This window comes from Danio rerio, chromosome 24, assembly GCF_052040795.2.
Source record: "Danio rerio strain M-AB ecotype USA chromosome 24, GRCz13ab, whole genome shotgun sequence".
NCBI classification, from domain to species: Eukaryota; Metazoa; Chordata; class Actinopteri; order Cypriniformes; family Danionidae; genus Danio; species Danio rerio.
Window position 1 is genome coordinate 33,541,340 of NC_141044.1, and position 15,725 is coordinate 33,557,064.

General features: G+C 36.2%; 1 protein-coding gene across 2 annotated transcripts in view; it reads right to left on the minus strand.

Moving 5' to 3' along the window:
- snx7 (sorting nexin 7) overlaps window positions 1–14,999 on the minus strand; it is a 47,449-nt gene extending 32,450 nt beyond the window's left edge. For both annotated transcript variants that reach the window (NM_001002229.2, XM_087308445.1), the window contains exons 1-6: window positions 14,773–14,999; window positions 7,875–8,066; window positions 7,678–7,788; window positions 7,031–7,195; window positions 2,853–3,051; window positions 686–885 (exon numbers count right to left, since the gene is read on the minus strand). In NM_001002229.2, the coding sequence (NP_001002229.2) occupies window positions 686–885; window positions 2,853–3,051; window positions 7,031–7,195; window positions 7,678–7,788; window positions 7,875–8,066; window positions 14,773–14,895 (990 nt within the window). In that variant the 5' untranslated portion in view covers window positions 14,896–14,999. The remainder of the gene's footprint in view (window positions 1–685; window positions 886–2,852; window positions 3,052–7,030; window positions 7,196–7,677; window positions 7,789–7,874; window positions 8,067–14,772) is intronic.
- Between the last annotated feature and the right edge of the window lie 726 nt (window positions 15,000–15,725).

Below are 15,725 nucleotides of genomic sequence, written 5' to 3' on the forward strand. Positions count from 1 at the left end.
AAAAACAAGTAGATTTGACTGGTTTTGACGCAAAAGAAAACCTACCTTGTTAAAAACAAAAAAAACGTCTAAAGGGACAGTTTTAAAAAAAGTTATTTTATTTACTAGCTAATGACATTTTCTTTATCTATTAAATGAAACTTAAATCTATTAAAAGAAACTCAGAGGAGCCTAATAGAAAATGCTCATTTACAAGAAAAGAGGTCTGATAGATTTAGAGTTTTGCATATGAACTCTTTATTTATTTATATATATATATATATATATATATATATATATATACTATTATTATAAGTATTATTATGTGTATGCCTGCGATTCTGAACTTTGTGTCATTCCAATTTTCATTGTCACACGATCCTTTAGAAATTATTAAAATGTGTTAAACTGGAGCTCAAATTAATATTTGATATTTATTACAAATGTTAAACAGCACTGCTTAATATTGTTGTGGAACTGTGGGTGTTTAAACCTAAAGAACTTTCTCACTTAGATTCAAAATGCCCTCTGGTAAAAAACAAAAAAAGTAAAAAAAAATAGATGATAAAAACATTTTGTAACATTACCAATTGTCTTTAATGCCACCATTGTTGCCACTTTACTGCCAATTTAAAATAACCATTTATTTTTAGGCTGAATGTTGAGTTTGAGAGAGAATGCAGGAGTGTGTTTTGAGCTGGTTTACCTTGAGCGTCTCTGTGCAGAGCACGTACTCATGAAGAGCTGGACTGAGCTGATCGTTCAGCTGTTTGACCTGCTCGTCTGTCTCCTTATAGCATCTGTCCAGACAGTCGGCCATGTTCTTCAGGGGTTCAGCCAGTTCCTGCTCGGAGTTTGACCACAGTGTGTACGTCGGCCCGCACTCCTTCAGCTCCTCCAGGTACTCTGACATCACAATACAACAACAACAATTCAGTGAAACTACTGTTATAAAAGCTGCAGAGCTATGTACAAATACTTCTATCTTAAAGTGTCAGTCAATTAAAGGAGCAAATGTATTTTTGCATAAAAAAAATCAATGGTAATAAGAAATGCATAAAAATTATGAAAAAAAACAATGTGTAGATAAATAAAATGCATAAAAGTAAAATGTGAATTAATTACAGAACTTATAAATAAAATAAGTGCACAAAAAACAAAAATATAAAAACAAGTCTACTAAATTAAAAATATGTAAATAAATTAATAAAATGTACAAATTAAAACGTGAGGCATGCAGCACGCATAAGCAGCGTGCAAAACAAAACCCACGCACTTGTAATTGCATCGTTAATTTACTAATTCTAAACCAAACCTTCTCAGAAGCAGCATTTTATAAACTCCCTCGCGGGCCGGATGAAAGTGTTCAAAAATCCATGGTGTAGAGCCTCTTTTTGCGGCAATACAGTAACAATTCATCTTAGGAATTGCAAATAGAAGTCCTGCACAGTGGAAATGTCATGATATTGCAGTCCAAACCATCACTGATCCACCCCATGCTTCACTCTGGGTATGCAACAGTCTGGGTAATATGCTTCCAGGGGCTTCTTCACACCGTAACTCTCCCAGAGTAGGAAAAGACAGTGAATATGGACTCTGGACTCTGAGTGTGAACCTACATTAGTCTCACGGTTCGGTTACGATTCTCATATCATTCGTTTGGTTCAGTTCGATATCTCGGTGCATCGATGATGCTGTTCTTCTCTGAGTGATGTGGACATATGAAAAATAGTAACAGTCTGTATGCGTGTAACAAAGTGCACAATGTGCAGCTATCGCAGCTGATCCGTGATGGTGTCTGCAGAGTGAGTTTTCTCCATGGCGTCCAATCATGTCAGGATCCGCAAATATTGCTTTAATAGCAATGAAAACTTACCTTACAAACAAGCTAGCAGTTCAAAGGTCCCAAGTAAGAAAGAGACAGAGAGGCAGAAAGAGAGAAAGCTTTCATTTTCCCCCTAGCAATGAAACGTCAGTATCCATTAATGAACTGATACTGAATTGTCCACATCTGCATCACAATGCAACGAAAAAACAAATAATATTGACACCCCTAGTGGACTCATCAGAGAACAATACATGTTTCATGTTGTCCGTAGCTCAAGATTTTGAACTCTGTCACCCTTAATGTTGTGTGCATTGCAATATTTTAAGCAAAACTGTGCTATTACTCTACTAATTAATTTTATGGTAAGCCAAAAAACCTCAAACACTAAATATTATATACAGCTAAAGTCAGAATTATTAGCCTCGTTTATTTTTTTCCCTAATTTTTGTTTAATGGAGAGAAGATCTCTTCAACACATTTCTAATCATGATAGTTTTAATAAGTCATTACTAATAACTGATTTATTTTATCTTCAACATGATGACAGTAAATAATATTTGACTAGATTTTTTCAGGGCACTTCTATACAGCTTAAAGTGACATTTAAAGGCTTAACTAGGTAAATCAGGTTAACTAGTCAGGTTTAAGTAATTAGGCAAGTTAGGCAAACGATGGTTTGTTCTGTAGATTATCGAAAAAATATATAGCTTAGAGGGGCTAATAATATTGTCCTTAAAATGGGTTTTAAAAAAATCAAAAACTGCTTTTATTCTAGCCAAAATAAAACAAAAGAATTTCTCCAGAAGAAAAAAATATTATGACACATACTGTGAAAATTTCCCTGCTCTGATAAATTTCATTTAATCTAAAGGGGGGCTAATAATTCTGACTTCAACTATATATATATATATATATATATATATATATATATATATATATATATATATATATATATATATAAAACAATGCATGAATAAACAAATTGCAAACTAAAAACAAGTGAATAAACAGGATGAACAGATATGAGATGAAGCAATAAAAGCACCTCTCTGCTCTCTGATGATCCTCTGAGTGACTTTATCGAGTGAGTTGATCTTCTGGCTGAAGGCCTCCACATACTCCTGCATATCATTAAACTCCTCCGGCCGGTTCCTGACACCTCGAACAGAAGCAGCAACGGCCTTCACCGTCTCGCCCATCCGGCTCAGAAACCCCGGACCCTGCTTCTTATGAGAGATCAGCTCCTGTACAAACCAACAGACGAGGGGAAAATCATTTCCAATAATAAGGTTTTACTCAGTAAAAGCCTCTAATGGTTGAAAAAGCATGCTGATGAATTATTAATGAATAATTATGGCCAGTAATAACAGCAGCAGTGTAAATAGCTGATAAAATAGTACAGTATGTCATATTAGCCTATGAAGCGCCAAATAACCATAACAGCAAAAACTGCCTTTATTATGAGTATTTATAAAGCACTTATCTTAGAGGTCACTCACACGGGTCTAAACACTGAAATATTATCTGCATGCATTTGAATATAATCCTCTTGTAAAGCTAACTGAGATCACACATAGTGACACACAGAAGGTCAGAGACTATCATAGAAACACTGCGAGTGAGTGCATGTGTGTGTGTGTGTTATGAGTACAGACGAGTTAAATACACTTATTAGAAGGAAAACAACGGCAAAAGCAAAACAAAAAACTGAATGAATAATTAAACTAATAGATAAAGATAATAAATGTGAATAACAGGGAATAAATAAACAATTTAAGGAAATAAACATCTAAATGGGCGTCACAGTGGCACAGTGAGAAGCACGATTGTCTTACAGCCAGAAGGTCACTGATTCGAGCCTCGGCTGGGTCAGTTGGCATTTCTGTTTGGAGTTTGCATGTTCTCCCCGTGTTGGCGTGGGTTTCCTCCAGGTGCTCTAGTTTCCCCCATAGTCCAAAGACATGCGCTATAGGTCAATTGAATAAGCTAAATTGGCCGTTGTGTATGTGTGGGAATGCAAGTGTGTTTCTCAGTGTTGGGTTGCGGCCGGCAGGGCAAAAATGAATAAATAAATAAATTAATAAATAAATTTGAATACATGCATAAATATATGCAAATGAATGAATAAACAGAATAAATTACAAAATAAATAGTTCATAAATAAATGGGTAGGAATGAATTACGGAACAGGAATAAAATGAATGAAGAATTCTTGAATAAATGATTAAGTAAACGATAAACAACACACAATAAATAATAACATTCAAAAATTTAATTAGGGCGAGGCAGTGGCGCAGTAGGTAGTGCTGTCGCCTCACAGCAAGAAGGTCACTGGGCCGAACCTCGGCTCAGTTGGCGTTTCTGTGTGGAGTTTGCATGTTCTCCCTGCCTTCGCGTGGGTTTCCTCCGGGTGCTCCGGTTTCCCCCACAGTCCAAAGACATGCGGTACAGGTGAATTGGGTAGGCTAAATTGTCCGTAGTGTATGACTGTGTGTGTGAATGTGTGTATGGATGTTTCCCAGAGATGGGTTGCGGCTGGAAGGGCATCCGCTGCGTAAAAACTTGCTGGATAAGTTGGCGGTTATTCCGCTGTGGCGACCCCGGATTAATAAAGGGACAAAGCCGACAAGAAAATGAATGAATGAATGAAAAATTCAATTAATTTAATCCTCGTTGTAGCTGACGTTAATCGGTCAGCTTGTATTTTGTTTACGTTTGTTCTTCTTCCTATTTCGTTATTTGAATGTGTATTTGTGTATGATTATTTTATGAATTTCCTTGTTTCCGGTTGGGATGTTTTAGTTAGAGGTCGCATGATCCTCCCTGATTAATTCAACCTGATAGTCAGCATGGGTGAATATCAATGCAGACACATGTTAAATGCTAGGGATTAATCTACTGCTGCAGGGCTCAAAATTAACTTTTTTGCTTGGTAGCACCGGTGCTCCTAACTTTTAAAAATGTAGGCGCACCAGCCAAAATTTAGACGCATCCACCAAAAACTTTGAGCACCGTTACTACAAGTTTTATATTAACCGATTTATTGCATTTGAAATCAAAACTAACAAACAAAAACAAATCTGCATGCGTCGACCGGCCCTGAACGCACTACTTGACGTAAATGAGATGAAATAAGTTAGCGATAATAACTTTACTGCTCTCACGTGTGGTGTCTGACATTGCACAGATGATATTGACACATATAACTTATCGTTTGCATACGTCATCTTATTAGTAATAACAGTCTTTTCATGAGCTGCAATATTTGTTTAATCTCAGTGAATGCATGCTCTTTTGCAACGGTGAACGCATGACTGACAGCATCGTGACGATTAAATGAAGGATTAACGTTAATGTTAAAACATCTCGTAGCTTAAAATGTGTAGATGTGGCAAACACTAAAACCTGCAAACTCCATCACACCGGCTTTACGGTGAATGTTTTAGTCATTTTCATAGCAGACATTAACCCACTGGAAGTCTTTTATCCATTCTTCGAAAAGTGTAAATGGTGAATTGTTCATCACATGATAACAAGTTACAATAATGGCACATCTTATTAGTGGTTTCTAAAAAAAATCTGAAAATGTTATTTTCATTCTCTATTATCAAGACCTTTACATTTTCGCGGCTGTAGCTCTCTATCATCTAAACTGAGTGATTAACAGCTGGCATTAACCGATCCGTTCGCATACTGTTCTATAGCAGTGGGCCAATAGGAAAAGCTTGAAAGCGGGGCAAGCATTGAGGGATTGGTTTACTGCAGCAAATAGACATGTCAACTTTTAAACCATTCCTGAACACTGCGTTTGCCTTTTTTTGGTGCAAAAATGCATTCTGCATGCATTTCTTCTAAACACACGCATGTGGTCAACATTTAGCAGTGAAAACAGGTCGCACAGCAACAATTTTATGAGGTTGCATAGATCAAATTTCAGGTGCATATATAACAAAACGGTCACAATTTCGAGCTCTGTGCTGGTTTTCAGGCTAACACAGTAAAGAAATTATTGCTTGTATATTCTTTTGTTTATGTGTTGTCCTTTGATTATGTTGTGTGTGAAACTGACTGATTGGTTTGTTTGCCTTCAGTTTTAACTGTGTTTATAATAAATAAAAATATAGACATCAGTATCTTAGAAGCGTTGACTGTTTTAATGACCAGTGAGTAGTTACTAGTTGACGGTTGGATGGGCGGATGGATAGATGAATAGATATACATAGACTGATAGATGGATGGACGGATAGACAGACAGGTGGACGGATGGATGGATAGATGAATGGACGGAGAGATGGATAGATATAAACAGATGGATAGACTGACAGACAGACGGACAGACAGATAGAGGGACAGACAGACGGATGGATGGATGGACGGAGAGATGGATAGATAAATAGTTATAGATAGACGAATAGACAGAGACGGATGGATGGATAGATAGATAGATGGACGGAGAGACGGATAGATATAGAAAGATGGATAGACGGACAGATAGACGGACAGACAGATAGAGGGACAGATGGATGGATGGATGGATGGATGGATGGATAGATGAATAGTTATAGATAGACGAATAGACAGAGACGGATGGATAGACGGAGAGACGGATAGACGAATAGCCAGACAAAGACAGACAGACAGATGGATGGATGGACGGAGACACGGATAGATAGATAGATAGATAGATAGATAGATAGATAGATAGATAGATAGATAGATAGATAGATAGATAGATAGATAGATAGATAGATAGATAAATAGTTATAGATAGACGAATAGACAGAGACGGATGGATGGATAGATAGATAGATAGATGGACGGAGAGACGGATAGATATAGAAAGATGGATAGACGGACAGATAGACGGACAGACAGATAGAGGGACAGACAGACGGATGGATGGATGGATGGATGGAGAGATGGATAGATGAATAGTTATAGATAGACAAATAGACAGAGACGGATGGATAGACGGAGAGACGGATAGACGAATAGCCAGACAAAGACAGACAGACAGATGGATGGATGGACGGAGACACGGATAGATAGATAGATAGATGGATGGATGGATGGATGGATGGATGGATGGATGGATGGATGGATGGATGGATGGATGGATGGATGGATGGATGGATAGACTGATAGATAGACAGATAGACAGACGGGTGGGCGGATGGACGGAGGGAGAGATGAATGGATAAAAAGAAAAAACAAAAGCCTTACCTCAGATGCAGCTGTGAGAAAGATCTTAAAGTCTTCAGTGCTGGAGAAAATGGGATGTTCTGCTATTCTGTTAAGAAACCTGTGCAGAGCCCTTCTTCTGGTCTCTATGAAATCTTCATTAAACCTCTCCACCATTCCCTTCATCACAAACTTCTCTGGCAGAGGCTGATGGGACACAATCACACGTTAGGGTTTTAAATGCGCAAGTAAAAGCACTACTCATCATCCTCCAGGAACATGGTTGACAACCACTGCTCTAATGTAAGCAGAAAATGGACGTTTTTAAAATATCAGTACCGATTTGTACTGAACCTGATACTTTTGACAACACTAAATTGTACACATGACAGAAATCAAAATTTTTGATTTATTACTAATAAACAGTTCACTAAGTGTTAAGTAAATATCAAAGGGTCTGATAAAGATAATCTACACAACATGAGGAAAAAACCTTAAATATAACACAGAACGGGATAACTAAATTTTTGTGGTTTTAAGACCATGACTTTTCCAAACCGTGGTAAAACTTGAAACCAGTTATCGTCCTATTCCTAAATTTAACCTGGTCATCACAAACTGAAATTTCAGAGAAAAGTTTACATTTAAACACTCCCATACACTTGAATTCTAACTTATATTTAACTCACATGAACAATGAGCGTAGGATGAGCTTCTTCCAGGCGTCCCTTTAACCACAGGAAGTCCTGGTATCGTCTTCGCACCTCAAACTCACTAGAGTCAAACTCGCTCCGTGTGGTCTGTCATGAAGGAGAACGATGGAAAAAGGCGAGAGAATTATTCACAGAAGTCGCTCCTGGTGAATCTGTGTTCAGATCTGCTGTACCTTGGTCATGACCCGGTAGGTGATGTATGTCTCAATGGCAGTCACGTGACTCTCAGGGTTATCGACTGTGACGAAAATATCTTTGGTGCCAACATCTTCCTCTTCTTCCTCAAACTTGTACTGGTTGATCATTGAAGCTGGTGAGGTCTGCATGGAGGCGTTGAAAGAGCTCCCGTCTGTGATAGTCGTATCCTACCCAAAAGCACAAGACATGTACGTAAGCAAACATGAAGGATCATGAACACTAAACAGGGCCAGTGTTTTGACATCAAACAAACAGTTTTTTTTTTTTTTGCAGCCAAATGGACATGATATGGCTTACAGGAAAATATGTTTACAGTAATAGATGAGGAGCAGAAATTTAATAATAATAATAATAATATATAAAATAACACTGCATAGTGTAGATTCTTGCATAAATAATTAAATACAAGTAATTTTGGTTTATCTATCATCATAACATTAAGTTAACAAAAGTTCAGCAGCGGAACCACACCTCAATTTGTCTTCTTAACCAATCACCTACTCCCTAAAACTTATTTAAGGCAGACCAGCCCTCTAGCACTGCTCTCAAACTCTCTCTCTCTCTCTCTCTCTCTCTCTCTCTCCATTTCCTTAATTCCCATTCACAATCCTTATAACCCTCTCTTCCATCCTAGGTTGAATCCCCCCCAATTCCACTAATTACACGACCAGAATATTACAGAGATGGTACCCCTAAACTGAGTCTCTGGGAATCATCGTAGATCTCCCGTTCAACCTACCTACCAGTTCACTGTTTATTCTCTTACCATCCCTTTCATCCATACAATAAAGTCTAGCTCAAAGTGTGGCGACGTCCATGCTTGTGAAATCTTGCTTAAACCTTATAGTAAGAGGTCTTAAAAATATATCAATATATATTTTAGGGATTTAGGGTTATACTTTGGAATGACCCGCAAAAAAAAATTACATTTTGTGGTGCTGATCAACTATAATCCATATAATCCAAACTTGACATTGCTAATCATCAGGTGTGACTATTGCAGTTTCATACATTATTTCAATGCTGAAATGATATATTTTGCAGCCCTGGGATATATCATATACTTATTCAGTACTATGGTTTAACATTTATCACAGTATTTTTTTAAAATGCCATCATGCTATATTGATTAATTAATTAAATCATATAATAAATCCTAGAAATCCATGTTTTAACCAAAATATTACAGCCTCATCTTTAATTTTCACTACAAAAATATATTCTATCAAGGCTTGTGCTTTCCTAATAAAATAAAAATAATATTAAATAATGCGTAGCAGTGGTGGAAAGAGTACAGAAAAAAATCAGCACCATTACTTGTCTAAAAATGTAGTGCGAGTATCTGTTGTAAATATTACTCAAAGCATGAGTAAAAATCAGCCCTTTTAAAAGTACTCAAGAGTGAGTAATACGTTGTAAAAAGCTGATACATTTACATGTAATTTGTAAATGTGTGTAAACAAACAGAACATTCTGTAGTGCATTTAGCTACTGCCCAGCAGGCACACAAAGTCATTAGACGTTAATATTATTTTGATGTCCAACAACGACGTGAAATGACTGTATTATTTGGTTAATTTTAGGTTTTGTTAGAAAGTGACCAAAATCCAACGTCAACCCAACATCTTAAATACTTGTCATATCGATGTCAAATACAGGCATTTATTCATCAGGTATGGCAACCAAAATCCACCGTCTGATAGACATAATAGTGGTAACATTCACACAATGTCAGGCTGTAACATCATTAGGCGTTGATCTTAATTTGGACGTTGGACATTGGACATTGACGTCAACAGATTTTCATTTCCAAACAAAATGCAACGTCCCCACGATGTTAGGGTATAACGTCGATCTTACGTCATGTTGACGCCTTGTGCTTGCTGGGTGTTTAAGGCCATTTCAATCATGATACTGTAAACATCCGTCCTCTTTTCATCAGTGACATGCATCTAAACAGTCTCTGGGTCAATGCGTGTAAAGATTTTGGACATATTCTTTTGGATACTTTTAATGCTTCCAAACAGTTTGCTGCAATTATAAATCACCCCTGTCTTGAGGTAGTTAATTATGATACGATTTACCTTCTATTATTTTTCTAATCCCCATATACTGTAAAAAAAAATCAACTTACAGATTGTTAACTCAGTTTAAAATTGTAAGTTAGATAGACATATTTTTGAGCTTAGAGTTTAATTTACTCAAAAACGATTTAACTGCATGTTTGTATGGAAGCATATGAGTAGCATAATTCAATTCAAAATGTAATATGCAAAATGGCAATGCAATATGTTAAATGGCAATGTATTTCTGTATTTGAATTAGCATTTTCCAAGACATATGAGCAATGTTTGGTGCAGAATGAAAATGTAAATTAAATTACATTGTTTGCATTTCTCATTTCAAACACTGTTTTAACATGTAAATTGTATCCACATTTTAAAGCTTTATAAGTAGCAAAATTAAATTGAAAATGCTATACACAAACTGAATTTGATGTGAATAAAGTACAAGCAGAAACTGTAGCAAAATGATAATTTAAATGTTATTTGTCCTAAATGCATTTACACTCGCGTCTAGGAAACGCAGGATTACATTTTCAGCATAACAGCATGGGATGTGTGTAGCAAAATTAATTTTGAAATGTAATATGCAAAACGATAATGCAATATGTAAAAGGCAGTGTATTTCTGTATTTCAGTTAGCATTTTCCAAGACATATGTGCAATGTTTGCTGCACAATGAAAATGAAAAAAACATAATGCATTTTCATTTAACACATCGCGACGAATGAAAGCCGATTTGAAATTGAAAATGCATTCTGGCCTGGCCACGCCCACAGACGGCCACCGTTGCTGCCAGGCGGGTTTTAGGTTATGTCGTCACAGCTGCCGCGAGGACTATTTGGGACATTTGGCAGCATAAACATGGCGAAGTCTGTTCCTCAGCGGCTTCGTGAAGCTGCACGAGCCCTCGAGCTTGAACTGGGAAATACTTTAGAAAACCAATCACCTCCTAGCTCAGTAAACTTGGCTTAAGGTTTGATATTCGCGCACGCAGTTTTAGGGATCATCTGCAAATTACATCGACAGAACCTAAAGGGGCTTTAGCTGATGTGTACTGTATGCTTGTGACAAGAGCTATTGCCTATTTCTGCATTGTATGTACCATATAGTTAGAGGTATAGTAGCTTTGCTACCTGTATTAAATCAGTCTGGCCTCCAACCATTTATTGGAATCTCCTCAATTTTTGTCTGCTTTGAGTTACTGTGCGTTTTGGTTCTGTTGATGTAATTTGCAGATGATCCCTAAAACTGCGTGCGCGAATATCAAACCTTAAGCCAAGTTTACTGAGCTAGGAGGTGATTGGTTTTCTAAAGTATTTCCCAGTTCAAGCTCGAGGGCTCGTGCAGCTTCACGAAGCCGCTGAGGAACAGACTTCGCCATGTTTATGCTGCCAAATGTCCCAAATAGTCCTCGCGGCAGCTGTGACGACATAACCTAAAACCCGCCTGGCAGCAACGGTGGCCGTCTGTGGGCGTGGCCAGGCCAGAATGCATTTTCAATTTCAAATCGGCTTTCATTCGTCGCGATGTGTTAAATGAAAATGCATTATGTTTTTTTCATTTTCATTCTGCAGCAAACATTGCACATATGTCTTGGAAAATGCTAACTGAAATACAGAAATACACTGCCTTTTACATATTGCATTATCGTTTTGCATATTACATTTCAAAATTAATTTTGCTACACACATCCCATGCTGTTATGCTGAAAATGTAATCCTGCGTTTCCTAGACGCGAGTGTAAATGCATTTAGGACAAATAACATTTAAATTATCATTTTGCTACAGTTTCTGCTTGTACTTTATTCACATCAAATTAAGTTTGTGTATAGCATTTTCAATTTAATTTTGCTACTTATAAAGCTTTAAAATGTGGATACAATTTACATGTTAAAACAGTGTTTGAAATGAGAAATGCAAACAATGTAATTTAATTTACATTTTCATTCTGCACCAAACATTGCTCATATGTCTTAGAAAATGCTAATTCAAATACAGAAATACATTGCCATTTAACATATTGCATTGCCATTTTGCATATTACATTTTGAATTGAATTATGCTACTCATATGCTTCCATATGTTTGGAACTGTTTGTTCAATGAAAGTAAAAAAAAAATCATTTGAGAAGACATTGAATTTTATATTCTTCATTTGAGCTTTTACCACTGTAAAAAATAAAGAGCTGAGTTAACTTAAAATTTTACAGCAACTGGCTACAAAGAATTTTTTTTAAGCTTAAGTGGTTGAAGTTGTGCCAAATTATTTTAAAAAGTATGCTTGACTTAAAACAATCGTTTCAGTCAACTTAAAAAAAAAATTGAATTGGCACAACTTTAACCACTGAAGCTTAAACTCAAAATTTCTTTGCAGCCGGTTGCTTTACAATTTTAAGTTAACTTAGCTTTATATTTTTTTTATAGTGTATATAGACAGGAAAAAAATAAGTAGTGACTGCAGGTGGAAGTAGTGGAGTAAAAGTACCAACATTACATTAAAAATACACTCAAGAGAAAGTAAAAGTCCACATTTTTAAAACTACTTGGTAAATTACAATTTCTGAGAAAAACTACTCAATTACAGTAGTTTGGGTTTTTGTAATTTGTTACTTTACACCACAGATGCATAGACATTTTTTATAATGTTCCAACTTTCCACACATTGTAATTATCTTAAACTCACCATAATAAATGGTTCTCTAATTGTTGCTAAACCACCAAACACCTACGTGATGTCATTTCAAGAGTACATCATTATACCATACATATCATTTCCTTAAACTTGCTTTGCAAGCTGTCGTATTTTGATCACAGTAAAAAAACAGATTTTCATAGTGTTTGGCTATCTTTTCCTTGGCCAAACACACACGCATGCAAATCCCTCTCGTTCAGCCACAGCTGCTGGGAAAGAAGCCTGTGCGTCTGTTTCCTGTCATAACAAACCGGTCCATAGTCAGCAGAAACGCCACTGCTGCTTTACCCTACAAACATCCCACTTTCATTCATAACAACCATTGCTAATGTGAACTACTACACTAGCTGTGCACAGCACTTTGGATACATTGTATTGTGCTTAAATGTAATAAATAAATAAATAAATAAATAAATAAATAAATAAATAAATAAATAAAAAATGTTGTTGTGGTAGCTGTAAAAAACTTGAATGCTCATCAAGTCTAACATGCCTGAAAGTTTGAAATCGTTTACCGCTTTTGGTTAAGCGATCTGAATTGTTGTTAGGGTGTTTTAACATTATGCATTGGTATAGCATTTTTGATGCTTGCTCTGTGTTATTACAGTATTCTGCCTAGCTGTTATGGTGATTTAATGATTACTAAGCATTAATCAGTTGTTTTTCTAGGGTGTTTGCTACGCTTTTCTTAGGGTGCACTATCTACTTAGCTTTGCTAGCTGCCCTAACTACTTGCTCTATTTATCAAGCGTAGCTAGGGTGCTCTTTCTAGGTGTTAGGGTGTTTATATTATTGATAGGGTGTTCTAAGTGTTGCTAGAGTGTTCTGTCTAGTTTCTAAGGTGTTAACTGTTGTTAGGTGTAAATAGGATTTGACTACTTTCTTGGAATTGCTAGCTATTAGCTCACCAAAAAAATTAACACACTGTCATCATTTACCTACCTCAAGTGGTTCCAAACACGTTTGAGTTTATTTATTCTGTTGAGCGCAAATGAGGTTTTTACTTTGAACAATGTTGGAAACTTTTAGCAAATGGCATCTGTAGTAGGTTACCAAAACTCTAACACATTTTTTTGTATTCAACTTAATTTTTACTTAGTTTTTCTTTCTTTCTTTTGTGGGGTAAACTAACTATTGCCAAGCAGTTGATGTTCTAACTTCTTGTTGGGTGTTGCCAGGGTGTTTTAAGTGTTGCTAAGCATTGATATAACATTCTGACCACTTGCTATGTGTCCTGCATGCTTGCTAGCATCTCTGGGTGACTGTCAAAGTAGGCATTTATAAGGTCTTCAGCCAATTTGTTAATAGGGTGTACTTCCAAGTTTGCAGAATTCAGGTAAAGTTTAAAAATAAAATCACATTCTTAATTTTAACGGTCCCTATATTGTTTACCATGCTAATTTGAATATTGGCTCTGAAATTTAAGTATGGCTTCAAAACATTATTCACACATTTATTCAGTGACAACTTCTGACACACTCCCTATATTGTTTACAATGGTACTTTGAATATTCGGTCTAAAATCACCGTATAGTACGACTTGAAAACAACATAAACACTGTTTATTTGACTGTGAACAATGCTGTACTTTGATAGTCATTGTTGCTAATATGATTTCGCTATTTAGAGCCTGCAAATAATATTTTTATTAAATTATATTATTAAGGGGAAAATCCGAATGTGCGAATATAAATCCGATTTTACCTCTGTGACCCCACTTTGGGAACCACTGAACTGTACTAGTTACTAGACATTGAATGACTCACTACGTTACTAGACAGATAAGATCAGTGTCAGTGAAACAAACACAGCTGTATCTGTACTTAATTAGATGAGGTTTATTTATTTAAAATGGCATCAAATGGCGTTTAAAGCAGTGAGGTCAACCAGAAACCAACAGTAAAAACTACGCTGGAGTTTTTTAAGGGAAAAAAACATGGCTTGACAGCGCCTGATCGCTGACCTTTGAAACTTCATATCTCAGCAAAACACACTGATTCAGTGAGAAAACGACAGAGAGGTTTGATTAGTCACGTATAAAGTAGAATCAAAAGATATAAACTCTAGTTATGTGTCTGCGATCAATCTCTGTTTTAACCAGTTGATGTTTGATTACCTTACTGAAAACTTCCAAGTCATCGTCTTCATCTAGATCTAACATTTGCCCGCTCATGTCAGCAGGGATCGCGACCGAAGCATTGCCCGATGACACGGTGTTGTCGACGGCTGGTACACTCATCGCTGCTCTTATCGCTACTTTGCTACAAGTTTTCTGGACTTCATCAGTTTTTTTTTCCGCACAACTCTCAAAAAGCTCAGCTGAGGCGGAGCGGGCTCCACTGCGCAGAATCGGAAACCGCGGAACAGGGAAAGAGCCGAGAGTTGAGGCGTGTGTGGACGCCCACGTGAAGGAGTGTGTGTTTACGGTATTTGCCTCAATATTTTGATGGTTGGTTTTTGTCCAGCAGCTTGTGCCTTTAAATGTTATACGAATTTGAGCCGTGAAATAATAGCGATGAAAATAGAAAAAATGTTTTTAAGTTTATATGTCATCTGTTTACATAATTTAAAGTGCACTTTGGATAGTTATTATTATAGTATTAATGTTATGATGGTTGGTTTTTGGCCAACAGCTCGTGCCTTTGACTATTAAACGAATAAGAACCGTGAAATAACAGCAATGCAAATAAGAAAATGTTTATACGTGTAAAGGTTTATATTTACATAATTAAAAATGGACTTTGGGTAGGAAACTATATTATGATGGTTGCAGGGGCGGAGTCAGTGATTTGGGGGCCCTAAGCAATTCCAGCTATGGGGCCCAAAAGTTTGTACTTTAATTTATTCTTAATTGATTTATTTTGCTTTTTTCTTATGTCACTCAATCTCCTTTTCTATATTTTGTCTTAATGCAAAAATAAAAATAAAAAATGCGTGTATAGAATCTAAATGATTTGTCTTTTTTAAGTTTATTCACAACTAAAATAAATATAATTTTTTATAGTTTCAATTACAAATAAATTTTAAATATATATAAAAAAAATTATTACGTTTTTAAACTAAACCCTT